This window comes from Strix uralensis, chromosome 4 (genome assembly GCF_047716275.1).
Source record: "Strix uralensis isolate ZFMK-TIS-50842 chromosome 4, bStrUra1, whole genome shotgun sequence".
In the NCBI taxonomy this organism is placed as follows: Eukaryota; Metazoa; Chordata; class Aves; order Strigiformes; family Strigidae; genus Strix; species Strix uralensis.
In genome coordinates, this window is record NC_133975.1 from 2,253,141 (window position 1) to 2,274,071 (window position 20,931).

At 41.7% G+C, this 20,931-nt stretch overlaps 1 protein-coding gene across 3 annotated transcripts in view; it reads left to right on the forward strand.

Moving 5' to 3' along the window:
• Window positions 1–1,856: 1,856 nt before the first annotated feature.
• Window positions 1,857–20,931, forward strand: part of ALMS1 (ALMS1 centrosome and basal body associated protein) — a 74,759-nt gene continuing 55,684 nt past the window's right edge. For 2 of the 3 annotated variants that reach the window (XM_074865415.1, XM_074865417.1), the window contains exons 1-3: window positions 1,857–1,928; window positions 14,879–15,013; window positions 16,649–16,844. In XM_074865415.1, the coding sequence (XP_074721516.1) occupies window positions 1,878–1,928; window positions 14,879–15,013; window positions 16,649–16,844 (382 nt within the window). In that variant the 5' untranslated portion in view covers window positions 1,857–1,877. Of the gene's footprint in view, window positions 1,929–14,878; window positions 15,014–16,648; window positions 16,845–18,108; window positions 18,180–20,931 lie in introns of those variants that run through there. The other variant, XM_074865418.1, reaches the window with a different exon arrangement.

Here is a 20,931-nt window from a genome sequence, read left to right on the forward strand (position 1 = left end):
CGGACAGCTGGATATATTGCTTATACCAACACCAGAAAAGCTTAATTGCTTTTGAGAAGGAGCTCAATAACTTGATGAAAGATTAAACGATGTTCTGTCTGTGAAACATGGATCGTGAAGCTGCAGTCAATGACCCTGGAGACTCCTCTCACTCCTCCGTACCTCTGGAGCGGTGGGGGAAGGACTGTGAATCCCTTCCCAGATCAATGACCTGCATCTTCTGCTGCTCCAGCTTCAACTGTACCTGCTCTTGGTGCTTTAGAGGAAGAGTAAGTAAATAAAACACAGCTGGACAATTGTGATTTTAGGGGGAGATTTCTTTCTTGCTCTTGCTGACACCCAGCTGCAACATGCTGCTCCATACTTGCACTGAATGCCTCAGGGAGTGCATTATGGCTGTGTCTGGGGAAAAGCGGAGCTCCTTCTTCCTTCATGGCACCCAGAGGGAAGCAGTGAACGACTGCACGGAGCCCACTGACACCCACACCTAAAAGAGTCCTTGCAGAGGTTCATCTCAACTTCTCTGTCTGCCCAGGCAGCAGAGCATCTCCCCAAACAGAAGGCCTGTCCTTTTGCTGACTGTGAATACAGTCCCTGATCGACCGTCACAGACAGACCACCTCTCCTGGGGGAGAGTTTTGAGCAAGCTGAATGGACTTCTTACCTAGGAAAATCACATCTCAGCCCCTGGTAACACCGCCACTATCTCAAAATGTCTGCCGCCAGATTTTAATGTATGCTCACCACCAAGCCCCAACGCTCACTACGATCAGGTATCAGCTCTCTACAAGTGGACTCTAGCATAGAAGAGCAAGGAAAACAGTTCCCTGTCACAGGAAAAGCAGGCAGCCACCCCACTCATTTGAAAAACCCCTCACGTACAGAAATTTCCCCTCAGCACGCACCTACTTCCAGATCACCCGATGCCTGCTAGCTGATGCCTGCAAGTTGAGGCCTGTAACAATTAGTGATCCATTATACCTTAAATATTAAGAAATTATTTTGTCAAACAATGTTTAACTTTGTATTTAACAGGGCCTGAGTGATTAAAATGTAGAGAAAATATCCTAAACTTGAGAATAGATGCATCCTGGCAGAAATGGTCAAACAAGGCGGATAAGAAAGAACATCTTGGCCGGACAACAGAGTTGGGAGACATCCATGGAGAAGAAAATGTCCTCAAAAGACTTGTGACCATAAAAGGGAAAAAAGGGCTAATTCCCCAAACGACCACCTGAGACCCCTGTGCACGCATAGTGTAATTTTGCAACGCCAGCATTATGTAGATGTAATAGATACGCAGAACGGTGGAGAATTCTTAGCAAATGTATGAATATTCATGTGTTTAAGGTATATAAAGGATGAACTTTTGTTTTAGCGTATGCACATTAGGTGGAACGATCCCCCATGCACCCAGTGCTGCAATAAAGAGTATCTGCTTACTAAAAACTTCAAACTAAGTCTTAGAGGGTTCTTTTGAGACTTTCCGGTAACACACCCTGACTCAGCAGGCGGCTGCGGAGAGCCGGGAGGGAAAAGGTTGGGGTTGGAGGTTGGTTGATGTGCGTGGAGACGCACCCGCCCCCCTCAGCGCTCCCATCCGGGCCCTCAGAGCCACTCTGCCCGCCAAAACGCCGGCGCGCGCTCCCTCAGCCGCCGCTCGGCGGCGCCCGCCCCGCCCCGCCCCGTCCCGCCCTCCAATGGCCGCTGGCGGCGCGCGCAGGGGGCGGTTTCCGCGCATGCGCCGCGCGGGAGCGAGTCCCTAGCGACGGAGTGGGTTGGCAGGGCGGCGGCGCACGCGCAGTAGGGCGGGGCGGGTTGGCGCCGCGGCCCCGGGGCGGCAACCGTGAGGGGAAGGGGGCGGCCGGGCGGCCGCTATGGAGCCGGGAGAGGGGGAAGCGGAGGAGGAGGAGGAGGAGCGGGTTCCTGTGAGTACGGGGTCTGCGGAGGGGTTCGGGCAGGCGGCCTGTGGGGCCAATGTGGCAGGGAGGCGGTAGCAGCTCTGAGCAGCCCCTCAGCCCGTCTCCGGCCTTGGGGAGGGGGGTGTAACAGGCTGGTTGGTTCACTCGTGTCTCTCTTTCCCTCTCCCCGGGCAGGGGGAACTGTCCTGATCTCACTGCCCCGGAAAGGGGATATCACTGGCTGATTCCCCCCAGAAAAAGGGGGGATGCAACTGACCTGAGGCCCCCCCCTTCTCCTGTCCCGGAGAAAAAGGGGGCTGTGACCGGCCTGATCCCTCTCCATCCCCTGAATTCATCCCTGGGAGAAGGGTGGCTGTAACTGGCCTGATTCCTCCTCCCCTCCTGGGAGGAGGGTGTGTGTGTGTAATTGTCTTCTTTGCTTTGTGCCTTATTCTGCCCTGGAGAGGGGCGGGTGCAGTTGGCTTGGTCGCTAACCCCCCCTGGGAAGCCAGAGCCAGTGGGGCTGGAGTGGCCTCAGGGAGCCATTCATGCCCTAGAAGGGCTCATACATGGCTCTGTGCTCTTTGCTGTGTTCGTATCAATGCTAGAGATGAGGAGGAGGAGATCTCGGGAGATCGTGGATGTCCCATCACGTCCTGCCACCTCCATGTACTGGAATCAATGTTTTTCTGAAGTTGCCCCTTGTGAGAGCATTGGGAAGCTTCCTTCCAGTGGTGTTGCGCTGTTCTGGCACCTCGTCTTAGCTGTCCCGCTGTTCTCATGGTGGTTTCCAGAAGTGTAAAGGGCTTGTAGCACCTACACAAGTTCTCACTCTTGCAAACTGTTGGGAGGCATCTTTGTGCAGGGTGCTTGAACAGCTCATGTTGGACACTGGAGTCTGGAGAGGTTTATGGATATCACATCCACCGTTCTGTGTTAGGAAAAGTGTAAGAATACAACCCAAAATGAAAAGTTACAAGGTGGTGATCACTCCAGAGCTTTGTTCCTGAGCTCTGAAGGAGGTCAGAGGCGCAACAGCCAAATGGCAACCAGTGGTAGATGCCATACCAATTCTACAAACATTCCCTGGGAAGAACCATGGATTGGTACAGGTTTCAGTCTTATCAGGAAAAATGATAGAAACTAAATCAAAGAATGGAAACAACCATGTGAATAAATATGGCATGTTAAACACCTAACAAATATGTGAATATGGGAACTTGGATAGTGTAATCTTAATTCATTTTCCAAAAGCCTTGTGCTGAAGGACCTTTACCATATGTTTTCAGGAAGGCTAATTTGCCACAGAAGGGGCAGTTCTTGCACTACTGTGTAGTCTTGTAACTAGAAATGAATTGCATTTGAATGCTGATTTACAGACAAATTTCACAGTTAACTTTATGATTCCAAACTGTATGTGATGTTACAGACCAATGAACTTGCCTCCTGCTCCTTGTTTTACCTTCACAGTGTTCATCACAGGTCAGTTTGTTTTGATCCTTTCTGGGTGTCAAGTTTTGTTGTTTTATGGCAGCTATTCCTCCCTTTGCTGTGTTTGTTTTGCCTGGTGGTTTAATTGCTGCTCTGACAACCAGAGCTCAGCTCTGGGAATACCAGATGGAGCTGAGCCAAACTTGTTGCTAGTGTACTGCTGCTCTTCTGGGTCAAGGGGGTGCAGGTGCAGATAGATAGTAGGCCAGGCGGATCTTCTGTCTGTTGTAGAATGGCTGCTCTTACACCTTTAGTGTATGTTTCTGTTGCAGGAGACTATTTTAGCTATAATCTCAATTGACAGAGAATAACATTGAAAACGGATGTTTGTAACTTGTAACACGCAGGACTGTAGCTTCACCAGTGCCTTATAAACCACGAAGCCCCAGCTCACCTCTCTGAAGTGACCTGTGCTGCTGTGTCCTGGTTACTTTTTGTTGCCTCTGTGTTGTTTTGTCACTTACTCCAACAGAGAGAAAACCAGCGCAGCTAGGCACTGGACTGTTAACCGCGCTTAAAGCTGGCTTAAGAAACATCTACTCAACTCTTACCTCAAGTTTTTGCTTACTGAAGAGAGAGTGGGACGGTATCTTCCACCAAAGTGCCAGTTTATGATCATTTAAAGGCATTATGGAACTTCTGGCATCAGACTGTTAAGAGTGGGAAGAAATTCTGTAACCAGCATAGTGATACTTTTTACTGTTTATACTATCTCTTGTTTTATCAGTGAATATACTTTGTCCATTTCCTCTTTTAGTTTATTTTTGATTTTGAGGATGATTTAAGCCTTGTCCTGCAAACTTTTTGATTTTGCATTTAGCTAAGTGTAGGTATTACAAATAAGATCCAGGAGGATCAAGTTTTTGTTTCTTATTCTTAAATGCTCAAATTGATGGCTGCATTCCAGAAAGCCCATCATTAATAGAATCCTTTTCTTTTTTAAAGCTAAGTAGAAATATCAAACTAAGGTACCTAATGACAGGAGTGCCTTTTATTTCAATGGTAATTTAGTGTGGTAAAGATAAAGGAATGAGCATTTTCTTAAAACTCAGAGGACAGTATAATACAAATTACAGATCTTGTAAGTATGATCTAAACAAAAAAAAAAAATATCAGGGGATACTCAGTGCTTTTTCAGTGGTCCAAACCCAAGAATTTAAAGAAGTAGTTGACCTTCAGGAACGCTGTTAAATGTTCGTATTGGAGTTATGATTTGGACAGCAACCAGTTAAGGGATTTTTGCACAGGAATGAAAATAAGCTGCCTTGTGTGAAACTAAATTTTTTGTCTTTATTTGTAATAAGTAGACAAGAGGTTGATGCTTGAGGGAAGCTAATGGTTTTGATTAATAACTGTTAGGTTGCTGAAGGTGCTGAAGCAGTGTTAACGTATTAGGAATTTAGTATGTTCTTATAATTGGAAATTAGGCGCTCGTCTAGGTTCCATGTCCCACAAGAGGTTGGACCAGATGATCTTTTGAGGTCCCTTCCAACTGACCTATTCTATGAAACCCAAAATAATTAGTTCTGAATCAATAGAAGGAGGAATCCAGCTTCAGTTGCAAAGAAATGGGATAAACCCATAGTTTCATTTAGATTTTCCTTACTCCGTGTGCCCAGTAGAAGAGCTTGTGGGTGAGAGGTAGTGCCTGGGGTGGTGGAGGCTTAGGTAAACGACATACGCAAGTCCAGAGGGCTGGACAGGGTGGATCTAAGGGGGGTGGTGGAGCTCGCTGATGTCATGAAAGGCCTGTCTCTATTGTCTTTGAAAGGTTGTGATGACTGTGAGATATCTGTAATAACTGCAAAAAGGTTGGTTACACTCTTTTTCAAGAAGGGCAGGAAAGAGGCCCTGAAGAACTACCACACAGTTAGCCTAGTCAGCTGTTCAAAGTCGAACTGGTGGTATTCCTCCGGGGTCAATCCTTGGGCTAACGCTGCGTAATGTCATCAATGGTGACCCAGGGGGACAGGGTGAATGCACTCGCATCGAATTTGTGGATGACAGCAAGTTGGAGGGAGTGAATGATATGCTGGAGGACAGGGCTGCCATTCAGAGGCACCTTGGCAAGCTGGATTAATGGCCCAAGAGGAATCTCGTAACCTTTAGCTATGAAAAATGTAGAGTCTTTCTCACTGAGGAAGAAAATCCCCGTACATCAGTACTGACTGGTGGCCCTTCAGAGAAGAACCTGAGGACCTGGTGGATGGCAAATTGAATGTGAGTTGACAGGTCACCCTTTGCAGCCATGAAGGCCTGCCATGCATTGGGCTGCGTTAATAAGAGCAGAACAGGCAGCTGGAGGGAGCTGAATATTCCCTTTTCCTGGCCACAGCTGGATCCTGTGTCCTGTTCTGGGCTGTCAACGAAGTGGCCCGAGGCTGGTGGAGGCCACCAAGACACTCAGGGGGCTGGAGCATGTGGTGGATGAGGAGAAGCTGTGGAGCCTGGGTTGGTTTGGCCTGGGGAGGAGGAGGAGGAGGCTGAAGGTTGTTTGGCCTGGGAAGGAGGAGGAGGAGGCTGAAGGTGAGGATCTGGCAGTGGCACTTCCCTGCCAGAAGGAGGGTTTAGAGAAGGCAGAGGAAGACTCTTCTTGGAGGTGCACAGTGCCAGGCCAAGCAGCAGCGATGTGTTACAGGCAGGAGAAATCCGAACAGGAGAGGAGAAAGCCAGTTCTTCAGGAGGAGGGTGGTGAAGTGGTGGACCAGGGCCCTGCAGAGGTGGTAGAGCCGGCCTCCTTGGGAAGAGTCACAGGTTGAGAGGCTGAGGCCTGAGCAACCTGATCTAGCCTTGAAGTTATCCCTGCGTCGAGCAGGAGGTTGGTCTAGGTGACCTCAGGAGGTGCCTTCCAACCTCCGTTACGCTGTGATTACACGGGTAAAACTCTGCTCCAGGCATTAATGTGTATTACAGTAATCAGCTTTCAGGTTGCCTCGCAATGCCCACGGCCGAGGCGTGACTGAACAGAGCGCTGCCAGCCTTGGAAGCTTTACCTTCCTAGGAAACTGAGCAAAAAATAGGCAGATGTGGTGCAGATCAGCAATGATTAATTTTCCACTCGTTTTAGGACACTCCATAAAGTTACTGATGTTATAAACTTGACAGTGGAAACTACTATTTTTGAGAGAATCAAAACGATGCGCTGACAATCTTTGAAATGTCAGTGTATGTTGTGTAAATACACGTTACCCTGCTGGAACCCTTTCAGCACATCCGCCCCAGTTTACTGTGTCATGAATCTTCCCTTGTTACAGTTGAGCTTTGCTGTGCTGGTTCTAATCTCTCGTGGCCATTCGAAAGCCCAATATTTGTCACACAAAAGTAATAAAATAGTTCAGAATTTACACAGCACCTGGTGTACGGGTTGGTGGTGCCTTTGTGCCCCGAGTGGTGTGGGTCTGGAAAGTACTGCTAGCATGCCAGTCCTTACTCGAAAAACAAGGTACGGCTTAAATAATTTGTGTTTCTCATACCTGACAGCACCAAATCATTGTTACATTCTTCTGAATAATATTTTTGTTATCAATATTATTTACTGGTACGTTCATAGATGATCTTCCAGTGCTGAATTATTTGCAGATAATGAGAATTTTGTTATTCATTTCACTAGCTGGACTTAAATGCTAAAAATTTTCATGTGATTCGTGGTACTGGGCTTCTGGCCAAAAAAAAAATCTCTGATGTCAAAAACTTACTCTTCATTTGAATGAGACTTTTTTTTTGTTTTTTGTTTTTTGTTTTTTTTTTTCACTTTGTCTTCTGACACACAAAGTAGGGTTGACACAGACTATAAAGCCACAATAAATGAAACTGTTGGTTTATTGTGAAATGCAATCGCGTTTATGTAGCGTTAAGGGAATTCTGAGTTTGTGTGTAGCCTCTGACGTGCTGCATGACAGTTGCTTTGCCTGTTCATTACAAGCTGATAATTGTGCCATGAAATGAGCAGCTAGGTATAAGACAGTGTGACCTACATTCGTAGTGTTCTGGCAAAATCGTTTCTTTAATCTGCAGGGACACAGTGGTCAATTCCGTGTTTTAACAGGTAAATAAATATGTGCCTGTTTCTCCCCGTTCCTTTGTTCCTTCCGCACAGCTGGGGAAGACCTTGCCCTGCAGCAGCGGGTTGCTGACTCCAAGTGGCACGAGGCTTGCACTGCACATCAGGTGATGGGAGCTGCTCTCACCTTGGCTTGCTTCAGTCAAATTCATGCTTGTCTGAAATATAAAATGTTTATTTAATTATTCATTAATTGTGGTTTTTATATTGTATGTGTGTTTATCCACTAGGAGTAGGCGATAAAAGCACAGAAATGCAAGAATTTAGAACAAACTATTTGAAACCACTCGAAATAAATTGTTAAGAAAATACCCAGTGTGACTGTTAAGGACAATAGATTTCAAACCTGTTTAATTATTATCTCTGAGGGGGTAAGTGATCTAGTAGCCAAAGGGGTGGTGGAGTGTGATTGTATTGTGATCTCTGAAGAGTTTTTGATCTTGGGACAAACCAATCAAATATACAGCAAGTTTGGAAGGCATTTCAGCTACAGTTTTTGATGTGTTTTCCTGGCTTGCTCCTGTTAAGTATTTTCATTGATGAATCTCATAATTAGTAGATGGTGAGACTCAGAAAATAAGTAGATAAGGCTGGGCTGGGGAAAGTGATAAATGCTCTGGAAAACGATACTGGAATCGGGAATGTTCTTGACAGAATGGGGAAAAATAAGCCCTGAAATTAGCAAGAGGGAATCCAGCAAAGGCAAATTCTGGGTGGGATCTGCCTCTAGTGCTGTTATGTCCTGATCACCTTAATTTGGTGTAAATGCTCTCTGATGTTGGAAGAGTTGGTCCTGAACTCCACTGCCTGTTTTTGCAGAGCTGATGATTTTGCAGCTGCCTGTTCAGCTGGATAAGGAAACTGAAACACCGTTTTAGACTGAATTAACCTGGCCAGGTACCTCTGATTTTTAGGAGGGAGAAATGAGATGAAATGAAGGGTTTGGAATAAATGATGGTCTCTTTCTGATGTTTTGGGGAGATCAGATTGTTAGAATTACACATCTAGGGAGCTCTCTTTCCCATATCTCTCTACATCTTTGTTGTGCTGTGTTCTATTGTATGATATTTTTACTGGGATATTTTCGGTGTTTTGTGGGTCAGAATAAAGTAAGGAGAGCTAAGCCTGGATATTCAAACTTCCAGTAGTTCAAAACTGAGAAATGTTCCTATTTCATTATGAAATGCAGCATCAGTTAAGAATGCCAACAGGAGCTGCTGTTCCTACCATTTAAATTAATGGCACTGTGTTGTGTGGAGGTGGTTGTAGTTTTTCAGCTTTATTTTTGTCTTTTCCTCTCATTATGTATTTAGCAGCAAAAGCTAACTTTTGATGTATTGGATTTCAGGAAGAAAAACCTTGTTAAATTCTCTTCATTTGAGTTTAATTATATGGAAGCCCTCAGAGATGATTATACTAATTTAGTAAATCCTAACTTATTTCTCGCTTGCAACTGCTTTGTTATGTACCCTGTACCCTGGTACACACAGTGCTAATATGTGCCAGATTTCTTCCATTGTGCTATTTCTTTAATATTGCTCTTCGGTATGAGGATTAAAAATGAAATAATGAAGCAGAACGTGCTGTTGCCCATTTGCTTCCTTCCAGCTGCTAACCCATGAGGTCCTAGTGACTTGGCTGTCTTTGAAAAGGAGAGATTATTTCCTTTATGGTGTTTTGTTAATGCCGTGTCAGGTTTCTTTAAAGAGCGATGCTAAATGCATTGCACAGCCTTATGTATGCAAGCATGAGCAGCTACAGCTGGTGAGTGTGTGGGCCTTAAGCCTTGCCTTTGAGCTGGGGCATTTGTTATGTGAAAACACAAATCGAGCTCGGGTGCTAGCAGGAGAATCCTACTGGTGTGGGAAGTATTTGACTGCAGGGAGCGATCATCTTTCCTTAAGGTCTTCCTATTACTTAAGCATCTCAAGTTTTTGATTCGCTTTGATTTAGAGCATAACATTTGGATATACGCAGTCATAGATACAGGCAGTTGTATAAAACTTTGCATTTTTTTCTTTTCTTTGAAGGAAATTTTGAAAGAGCAAACTCCAAAGAAGTCTTAGGTTTTTCTGGGAAGATTTTCTGAAATGTATTGGTTTAACTAATACAGTTTGAGAGAAACACAGACATGGTTCTTGTGATGCTGAGCGAGAGATGAATGATTTAATTAGTGGGATTGGAATGGGTAACTGTGTTGGTTTTGCTGAGCGTTTGCTGGGTGGGCTGCTCTGAAGCTGGGGTGGTAGGATTGCTTCTGGATTTGTAGAGCTTCTGGCTTGTTTTGAGTGTCTGGTTTTTCAGGATAGTTGCCTTCCTGGGAGAATCAGTCATTGATGGCAAAGCTTTCTTTCACATGAGATTTCTTGGGTTGAACATTACTGATGTTTTCTGAGGAGCATGATTCACTAATTATAAGTGTATTCCTTTCTCAGGGTTCCTGCTTCATCTCCCACCCCCCGATTCCAATCCTCTTCCCCTCCCACCCCGCAATAGCATTGCAGACAGATCAGAAGTTTATGGGTATTTTGATAAGAAACGCTGACAGCGAACTAGAAATTGGAACTGGTAAACCTGGATGGAGTTGGGAGACTAACAATGAGCGTTTCTTGCTTTTCTGTCATATTTTTTTCTGCTTGCTTAAGCAAAAAAGAAGTATGTTTCTTGTTTAGATCAGGGAGGTGTGCGCTGCAAAATCATTTGAATTATGTTTTAACAGGAATTGACTCTAAATATCTTTTCTCTACAGTTCTGCCCCTTTCTTCTACAGTCTGCCAGTGTGCAGACCACCTTTCCTGGTCATGATGCTATAGCATCACTGTGACAATGACAGCAGCTACTTACATGAAATATTAAAATAGGTAAAGGCTATCACATTATCTAATTGTGATACAAACATTTATTTCATATCTTATTTCACGTTCTCATTCATTCTTTAATCTCCCTGGCTTATGATGCTGTAGGTGTTCTTCTTTTTGACTTTCTCTCATAACCTACAGGCAAAGACAGATGAAATTTTAGAGCATCAAATAAGAGATGTGCATTATGGTCAGATCGGACTACTTGGGGAATCGGCTCCGCCGCTGATTTGCCATATTGTTGTACACTAAGTTCTCTGTGCCTAGTAAAAGGAGGATAAATATTTATCATGCACATTCTAAAGCAGTGCTGTGAATCAGTGTTTATGAAAAAAAGGCGCTATGTAAGTACTCTTAGCAATAGTAATACTACTTTGATTCCTTCCTGCTCTTCTGGGTGACTGAGTATTTGAGCCTTTGGTAGCTCTGGATATAATTATACTCTGAATCTTCTAGAATATTGCTATTTGTAGTAATCGCATCATAACTCATTAGCATTTCTTCACCAATTTCTTCTTGAGAAATCTGCATATGATATGTCTTTGGCTCTGTTTTCCCAAAATAAGACTGGTCGAACCTATTCCAAATTCTAATGCAAAATGAATGGGTTTTGAAAACTGTAAGTGCTAAGGGAGCATTTGGGAGGATGAAGTACTTCTGGGAAAGAAATTTTCACAAAGTAAAAACTCAGTTGTACTTTATCCTTCTGTACTCTCATTTTACCCCCATTTGTCCAAGACTTGTTCAAGGTAAATTCTCTCTCCAAGGAAGTTTCTTGCTGACTTCAGGTGACAGTGAATTCTGCTTTTTTTTTTCTTTTTTTTCCATTCTGTGATAAAATATTTTGGTAAAAGATTAAGATATGAAGCTACAGGTAGAAGAAACCTGTTCAGATTATGTTCTTCATGTTATTTTTCTTGCAGTGTTGTGACAAAGAATATGTCACTTCAGGTGCATTGAAACTCTACGGGAAAAGGCTGAAATTCCAAGTTTGTCTGTAAGGTTTAATGAAATTGTTATCTTGGTGATATTTTGTTTAGGTTGCCAGTCAACTTTTTTTTTTTTTTTCCTGAAAGCAAGTTAATCAGTAGGCTTTGGGAACTGAAGAATTGTCTTCATGTGAAGTGGTTCCTCTGGCATGCTGGTGGGTAGTGAGGGAAGTCTGCGATGCAGCTGCTGGCGGCGTAGAAAAAGGATTATAGTTAAGTGGCTGACAGGTATACGAGTAATGAAATGATTATGAGAGGAATTGCTCATCATAGGCTGAAGAAGGTCATTTTAAAGGGGAGAACGAAGAATAACACGTGCAGTTTGGTTGTTTAGTCTTTTGTTCATTGTGTGCATCTTGAATGCTGTCATTACTCATCCCTTCTGATGCCGTCTAGAACACCCACTTAATTAGCTGTGCTCAGCATATCTAAATAAAATCAGTACCTTTTTTTTGGAATTAGTTTTCTAATCACACGATAGGTCCCTTACCTAACGCTATTAATTTCCAGTTGGATTAATAAAATTGCCCTTTTCTGAAGATGCATATTGTACAACCAAATTTTCAATAATGGGCCGTAATTAAATTACCAAATAGCTACTGGAACACTTTGCCTTCAGAGTTATTGTCACATACACTTCAGTGCTGCTTCTTTTGATGACTTGATTAATATGAACAATAGGAACTAGGGGAATGCAATAGGGGTTGAATATATGCATACAGGCTGTAGTTATTTAGTCCCGATACAAAGCCCAAATGAACTTATTTTGTGCAGGGAATTAATTTGGAAGAGTAGTTTCTGCCTGGTTGAATCCTAGTTTCATAGATGTGATTTGCACGTGATCAGTAATAAACATCTTCCTTTTGAGTGCTATAGCTTTTTTTAAACTTGGACAAAAATATTCTTGTCATTCCGAGTTAATTTACTTGGCAGTGCTGACCTGTATAGAAAGCTACGTCATGTTTTTATTTCAGTGATGCTATTTTGTGGAAGGATTTAAGATGGCATATGGTACTGAAATTCTGGAAATTGTTGTCCTTCCAAAAGCTAAAATTTGTGAGATTACTATGTAGAGTTGAGGTTTTTGTAACTGTGCCTGAAAAACGCAGAGGTGTTGCCCCAGTGGTGTTCTTTAGTTTGCAACTGGACATTTGAGCAAGTGGCTTATTTTAAAGGAAAAACTGGGCGTTTAAGGGGTAAAAGGACAAATCTTGAATTGGAACTCCATCTTGCAAGTGAAGTGGGCTGCAGTTTCCAGGGAGGAAGAGTTTAAGGGTTACCTGTTGTTCACGGGCAGAATTTGGGCTTTGCCAGTGGGTCTTGGCAGTCTCCTGACCTAATGCTCTTTAAAGGCAGGAGAAGTTCAGCTTATCTTCAGCTCTGCATGTTCTCAGACTTAGTAAGGCTGAAAATAAGCTCTTCACTGGAAGCTTGGATGCCTGGTAATTGGGAATTAGAGGGAAGGCCCAAACTCTCTCTCCGTAGGTGACAACCCAGCCACTGTGGTGGTGATTATTTCAGGTGTCTCCTCAACACATGAGTCAGAATTGAAGGGGTTTTCCTCAGCTTATCTCTGAAATTTGTAAATTCACTGTCTCCGTGGTAGAATTAATGGCTTCTTAGGAACATAAGAGATGGATAAAGATTCATTTGTGATGGCTGTAATTTATATTTTTGTAGATGGTTTGAAGATGTTGTTATATTTTGTAGAAGAATCACATTCGACTGAGGTGCCATAAATAGTCAAGAGTGAACTCACCTTTCTGAAGTTCCAATATGGACTAGCAGTCTTACAATAAATTAAAAAAAATACCAAGCTTTTATTCACATCTTTCCAGCTTTTTAGGGCATAAGAAGAATGAAACAGAATTCATGTGTCAACTTAGCTAATGTAGTAAGTAATATTCACATTTAAAGAAACCGATCTCAAATGTGGAATTTTGCGTGTTTCTTTTACATTGAAACAGGTCTGTATTCTGGACTTTTCTCTAAGTTTGTGTCCGATCTCTTTTTTTTTTTTTTAGAATGTAATTAATATTGTCATGAAAACTCTCATGGCTTGAGGTGGTTGTTTTTTTTTTTTTTTTTTGTGATAAAGGTTGCAAATGGTATGCTCAGTCCATCAAGGTAGATCTGTGCTACTGAATGGAAGTTTCTAAATGAATGTTAGACTGATTTATCAGAAAATCTATTTAAAAAAAAAGGTAGTTGTCCCTGGAGGACTTCATAACTGAAGGCACACATCCAACAGTATTACAGTTATTCATGTAGAAGACAAGCTTCTGGGAAATCATTTGCTTCTTTCTCACTGACCCTCTCCTTTTCTCAGTCTGTGACCTTTTACTCCTGCCCTTCACGCGTCGCTTGCCCACGTGATGGGCAGTTGTATTTCTCATGGCAGGCAGATACCACCAGACAGCAGATACAGAATTCACAGTACAGGAGGACGTCGCAGGGAGCTTCCTCCTGCCCCTGCTTCCGTCACATACCCCCATTTGCTGCCATGGCCACTGAAAAATATACCTCCAAGGCTAGCCTGGCTTTTTAAAATATTATTATTAGTGGGTTAAATTTGAACTAGAGTTGACATGAGGAAGACGATGAGGGCATGGAGGGGTATTAAAGAGGTGGGGGAGCTACAAGTCTTTCTTCTGGCTAAGGCTTCATGTTAAATTGCTGCATTAATAATACTACCTGATATTCTCCAGTGCTAGTCTCCAGGTTTTTGGTTTTTTTTTTTAAACTACTTTCCTGGAACACTTTTGTTTGGGCTGAACCTTGGTGTTCCAGAAATGTCTATTTTCACAATTATATACCATTATGTTTGAACCTGGCTGTCTGTCTTGTCTGGGGAAAGCTGTTAGAGTCTCTGTGACCTCAGGCATGGGATATTATAGAACAGAAATTTCATTCTGACTTCAGAACAGCTTCCTCTGTTACCTCGTGGGAAAAAAATGTTACAGCTGCTTTTCTAGGCAGAAGTCCAATTTATCTTCAAGTCATGCCCTCAAAGTATGTCAGGTATTGCTAAATTATAATATAGAAATCAACCTAGACTTTCTTTAAGTTACATACATGAGACGGCTTTTAAAATTTAGTTTACAACATTGATAAATAAAAACCTTCTGTTTTTAGTAAAATAATAAGTGCAAAAAAATAAACAAAAAAATTACTATTAAAAGATCCAGCAACCACTGTTAATAAACCAGATGCCTGACTTTGATCAAGGTGATGAGTCTTTTTGGTATTTTGTGATTTACTTGGAGCTGTATGTACATGGGTTGGAAATGAGAAATAAATTTCTGGCCCTCACAAATGATTGGCTAATGTGCAGAAAATCACGCTCACTGTTTTTTGGGATCTAAAGTGACAAAAAAACCCTGCCTCTTTTAGTTACGTTTGGGTCACTGAATGGAATTTAGGTCACTGCCTAAGTATGTTGAGGTAGATGCCCAACTTTCGGCGTTGGGGGTGGCTGGAGTATTTTATATATTTCATTGTCTGTTACTTAAATATACACACATGTTGAAATATCAAGACATTATTTTCTTTTTTTAAAACACATATTGTTTCTTTTAGCCTATTGCAACAACTCCACCACGTCATGGCTGGAAGGAGGAATCCTTAAGCCGCAGCAGTAGCGAAACGCAGGCGTCGGTGACCAGCGGGATCTCCCTAGGAGAAGCGATACGTCAGAAAACTGCCATTAACTGGGTATTTCTACTGTGCTTTGTTTTGCTTGTGGTTGAAGGTTAATTATGCGATTGCAAATAATATGAAGTGCTTTATCTGTATAATTTAAACCTCCACCATCCTTGCCCTGTAAAGGTATGCGTTTCTGTATCCTGGAACTGCAGAAAAATAGGACTGTTGTGAACTCTGACAGGTCATATAGTCTAGTCTTGATCCAAGTGCTACAAAGCTTTTTGATATTTATCATTCAAAACTGAATCCCCAGTAGTTCAGCGTGGTTTTATTTATTTATTTTTCGCTGCCTTTCTGTTTTCTTGTTAGAAACCTGTTATATTTTCCAGTGTAATGTTTTCTTCTTTGCAACAGTATCTTTGATCTGTATTCAGTTTCTAATTTGCTATAATCCTGGTCCTGCTGCTGCCTCTTAGACTGTCAGATCTGTCTGCCTCTTAAATTGTCAGATCTGTCTACCTCAAAATAGCCGATTTACATGTTAGCACAGAACCATGCTTCAGTTCACGTGAAATCTGACTACTTTTAGACCTTGGTTTTAATGACGTGTTCCATATGTGATTAAGACAAACTGTACTGACATCATGGTACAGTCATAGTAGTTCTAACTGATGGATATGCTGCTAAATATTTACTCTGAGAATTGCATAAGATCACAGGTGTTTTGATAAGATTGAGTTGATCAAATATTTTATTTCCAAATGATTATAAGAATCTTGTGCAAAAATTATAGTTCACATAGCAAAATTCTGATGTGAAAAGTAGCTTTTAATACCTTAGTAATATTTCAAAATCTAGAAGAGCTTGCAGTATTAAGTAGGGTTTGTACTGTACTTCTGCCAATTCACCGGGATGCTTTCTTGCTTATATTAATGTATATGTAATTATAGGTTATATATGCTGCTGATAATGGTTTGCCATATAAATGATTGATATTCTTAATTCTCTGCACTCAAGACTGGTCTGTGCCTTTTCCATAATTAAAATTTATCTGTTTAATTACTCCCCCAGTAATCCCAATGCAAATTGTTTAATGAACTGTGTGAACTAAAGATGCTTCTTTTCATTTGAACATGATCTGAAAGTCTTTTTCTTAAAATATACCAAAGAGTTGGCTAAGATTCTCAGGCATTATCTGTGTGAACTCAGAATTTATGTAACTAGAAACTTTCTTTAAAGACAAATCAAACTGTTCTGCTTGTTGCTCTGCAGTTGTACAATGCAAACCATCTTTACTATGCAGTGTCAGGAACTGGGTTGGCCCAGCATCCTACTAAAGCGTTTGTCCTTAACAAGATTTTTCTAAGTGACAAATTTCATTCTGTTTGGAAAAAGTCTTCTGGGGTGGATATCTCCAGGATTTGGAGATGGAGCTCAGTTTCAGTCAAGTGGTGGAAGGCTGGTCATCAGATAGTAAGCGGTGACAACTTAGGCAGTAGGGACAACTGATTTGTGGACTTCAGCAGTTCATAGAGCATCGTAATTCATCTACATTAAAAACTGAGTATTTGTATAGGATATACAATTTAGAAGCAATAATTCCATTGTTTCACAACTTAGTCCTTATTTCCTTTGTAAACATGGCTTATAAAACTTTCTTGATGCTTGAGCACTTTTTTTTTTTCCTTCCTTACCTTTTCTTAGGGAATTGACTCATGGTATCAACTTCCACCAGAAGTGGATGCCAGCCATTTAACTGCTGCCTCAGAGACTAAGCTTGGCCTGACTTGTGACAGAAATGACCTGACAGAGTTCCCTACACTGGAGGAAGGAGTGTTGCCTTCAGCAGAAGCATCTAGAAGGCAGTCTCGTGGAGACAGAGCACATGGCTTACTGCTGGGTATGTTCAAAGCTGCCTTTTGTTTAACTGCTTTACTTTTCTTTTTAAATCAATTCCTGGATTGTATCAGCACTAGCGTGGCCAGCAGGGACAGGGAAGGGATCTTACCCCTGTGCTCGGCACTGGTGAGGCCGCCCCTCGATCCCTGGGTTCAGTTTTGGGCCCCTCACTCCAAAAAGGCCATTGAATGACTCGAGCGTGTCCAGAGAAGGGCAACGGAGCTGGTGCAGGGTCTGGAGCACAGGTGTGATGGGGAGCGGCTGAGGGAACTGGGGGGGTTTAGTCTGGAGAAGAGGAGGCTGAGGGGAGACCTCATGGCCCCCTACAACTCCCTGAAAGGAGGGTGCAGAGAGGGGGGATGAGTCTCTTGAGCCAAGGAACCAGCGGCAGGCCAAGAGGGAATGGCCTCAAGCTGCGCCAGGGCAGGGTCAGACTGGCTCTTAGGAAGGATTTCTTTGCAGAAGGGGTTGTTGGGTGTTGGAATGGGCTGCCCAGGGCAGAGGGGGAGTCCCCATCCCTGGAGGGGTTTAAGAGTCGGGTCGACATAGTGCTGAGGGACATGGTGTAGTTGGGAACTGTCAGTGCTAGGTTAACGGTTGGACTAGATGATCTTCAAGGTCCTTTCCAACCTAGATGATTCTGATTCTGTGTAATCCCTAACCTGGATTTGACTTCTTTTAGTGAGAACTGGTGTCTACAAAATATGTTCTGTGTCATTTTATTGTCAAAGCCCATCTTCAAAATGAGATAGAGGGCTTGTGTACCTGCCCTGCATCTTTTAACAGGGAAACCGATTAGCTTGTGTTCCTTCAGAATTAATAGTAAGTAGGGTGCTCTCTAGGTGAGGTGATAGTTCTCTGTGTCCTTAAAATCTGTATTAATTTCTTAGTCAAAAATATTTTTAATAGTAAAGGAGATACAGTTGCATTGATAACATAAAAAACTATTTGATAAGAGCTTGCACCCCTTTTCTCATGTATTCAAACTACTGTGTACTGCTTCTGTGTTTCACTGCTTTTTATAGGATTTCTTTATAGACAAAGTAATCTTCAAATACAGTTTTCAAGGTATTCAAGGTATTGAATACCTTTCTCAAGGTATTGAAAAAGAGGTTTTCAATAGCCCTTTACAAAGGTATAAGTGTTAGTGTTCTTTAATCAGTATATGTATTCCTTTTCAGATAAGAGGAAAAACTTAGAAATTATAGCTAGAAGTACTGTACTACTGCAAGATTTAACCCAAACTATCCAGATAAAGGGAATTACTTATGTGGAAGTTAGCGTAACAAAGGCTACATGAAAGGGGAAGGTGGTGATTATTTACAAAATGTCTTAAGTAAGTTGATGTTTACCTACTTTCCCTGTTGCACTCACAAGCACCAACTCTTTTTTGTGGGTTTTTTTTGTTTGTTTTTTTTTTGTTTCCCCCCCTCCAAGTGGTGTAGCTTGCCTGTAACACCACAGCCTATCTATACTGGTGATCAGGTCCTGGGGTGGTGCTTTGCGGTAGCCGGCTGTGCTGTTGGGCTAACAGAAGGAGGAGCTGTGTATGTGAAATGCAGCAATCTTGTTGTCATCCTCCCGTTGTCAGAGCACAGGACCTTCTGCTGATGAGTGTTCTGGTGCTTAAACACAAGTTTATACACACATTCTTAATTCAGTCACATCAATATTAATATCTTTGTTACACGTCCTTACATTTTTCTCCGGGTTTGGACAATACCCGTATTGACATGTACCACATGAATGTGGATATTGATCATCTGGGCCTCAGGATGTTTTTTCAATTGCTGTGTTATCTTCAGTGGTGTTAATCATAGCGCTAAGAAGTGAAGATCTGTGTGTGGTCTATTACAAATTTTATCATTGACAATGCAATTTGAAATGCAAAAAACCCCAACCTGTGGGGTGTTAAAAAGCTAATTGTAATACAGCTGTGAGCATCCTTTAAGAATAATACACCGATGGTGAATAGTTAGGGTTTCTTCATCACTTAAGTGTAATAGTGGTTGGTTTTCTAACATAATACAGAGTTTTCTGACTTGATGTTTCCTTGTACTTTAACTCCTTGTTCTATTTATTGTGATTCACCAGTAACTTTGTTCCAGCCGTACCAATCCCAGTGTAGCACTCTTCCACGTTATATAATTCTGATATATAATATCAGAATATGTAATTCTGATACAATATCTGATGCATGATAGGGGTGGACACTGTATATGTTTCAGCCTGGATATATACAGGAAGGACGTTACTGTTTTTTCCACATGGGGTTCAGTTTTCTGATGTGATTCCCACCAGGCTGAGTACAGGGAAAGAATGTGCATGCAGCCATTTCCAGTCTCAAAGGTGAGAGAAACATTAACTGCTAATTGCAGGGAGTTGTTGCTGCATTCAAGGCCAGCATTCTTCAGGCTGTATTCATGTAGGACAGATGAATTTGTTCTAACTATTTTTCATAACATGTTTTTAGCTCTATTAATACACCATTAGTGATGCATCAAGCTCTCACTTTAGGTATCCAAAGCGACTGATGGATTATTTTTGGTAATGCTAGTGGGGATTGTGCATCTATTATTTGGCAGTCATCTTTATTTTTGACATAAAATATGCTGGTTTTTATTTCTCCTAATGACATGGTTGTATTCTGTTTCGTGCCTGGAATTTACACCAATCTAGGCACTTGGGTTTTGGTTTTCTCTGCTCCCTCTCCCCCTGCCCTATGACTGTTCGGTTTATTTATATTTTTGTGACAATAAACCACTACTTATAGTGTTTAATATTCTATTAGTAGTCTTTATTTCTACCACTTGCATTTCAGTGCAATTTATATTCCTGCCAGTAATACTTTCCAGTTCTAACACCTCTACTTTAGAAAAGCTAAGCGTTTCTATTGCTTCTTTTCACATCTAATCATCACAGCTTAGCTGAAGATTGGTTTGAGAAGTTCCAAGACTTAATATTTCACCTGTTCACCTTGGTTACATTCCTTTTCATCCCTGTGGACTCAGAGTGTTCTGGTCAGTTCTGGTGGTATCATTTTTAGTCTGCTGGTAGTAGTACATCTTTGAAAAAGAAAACTTCTCTTTATAACCCAGCGTTATTCTCTGCATTTTAAGACACAAATCATATTACTGATTCTTTGTAATAATTTCTAATAATCCTCAAAAATGGTGCAAATGGAGATGCCCACTTTTTTCACTCATTGCTGTTAATCATAGGAAACACATCTGCACCCAACAAGATAAATCTGTTTCTCTTGGAAATAAAGCCAACTTTTATCAGATCCATTTTTCTTTATTACCTTTATTTGCTCGTATTTTCCTCTTGCTTTTTAACTTCAAGCTTCAGCTGTGGCAGTTAATCTCTAAAGAATTCTTTCTCTTTTTGTACATGCACATTTAACAGCGCCAAAATCAGCAAAAGCAGAACTAAGCAATGCATAGTTAATAATACTCATGGCTGAAGTGGTTTACTTTCTCTTCTGTGCTATCTGTGGAAGACAAAACTAGCCAAAATGTTATCAATAGCTCTTTTAGTTACCCAGGCTAGAACACTTCCCTTACTTGCCTTACTGCAGTTGCGTTATTTCCATTTATTGCATTTCTGCTTCCTTACACATGCAAGCTACTGTGCTAAACAACTGTTCACCAGACCCCCAGACGTGACTGTTATTCACTGATTCCACTCTTAAATTAGCAGTTGTTGCATTTAGGCATAGATTTCTTTTTTTTTTTAAACTCTTAAAAGCTAGTTCTGACATCAGATTCAGTCATGCACTGTATGTTAACTTTGGCTTTCAAAGTTACCTCTGTCAATTCCAATTGAATTGTGAACTTTTCCTGCCCAAACCTTTGTGTATGTATACTGTAACTTACTGTTATATCATCTGTTAACTTCTTACCTCCTGATAACACTTGTTTTTCTTTCTTTACTTTTATCACATGGCACCTAGACTCCTTTTATGTATATATTTGCAGATACTTCCTTGGAAACACGTAACTTAACAATGCTGTTACTAAGCCCAAAGTGTTTCTTTTTTGTATTGATATCCCTTAGAGGATCACTCTGCAAAATCAAGTGTTACC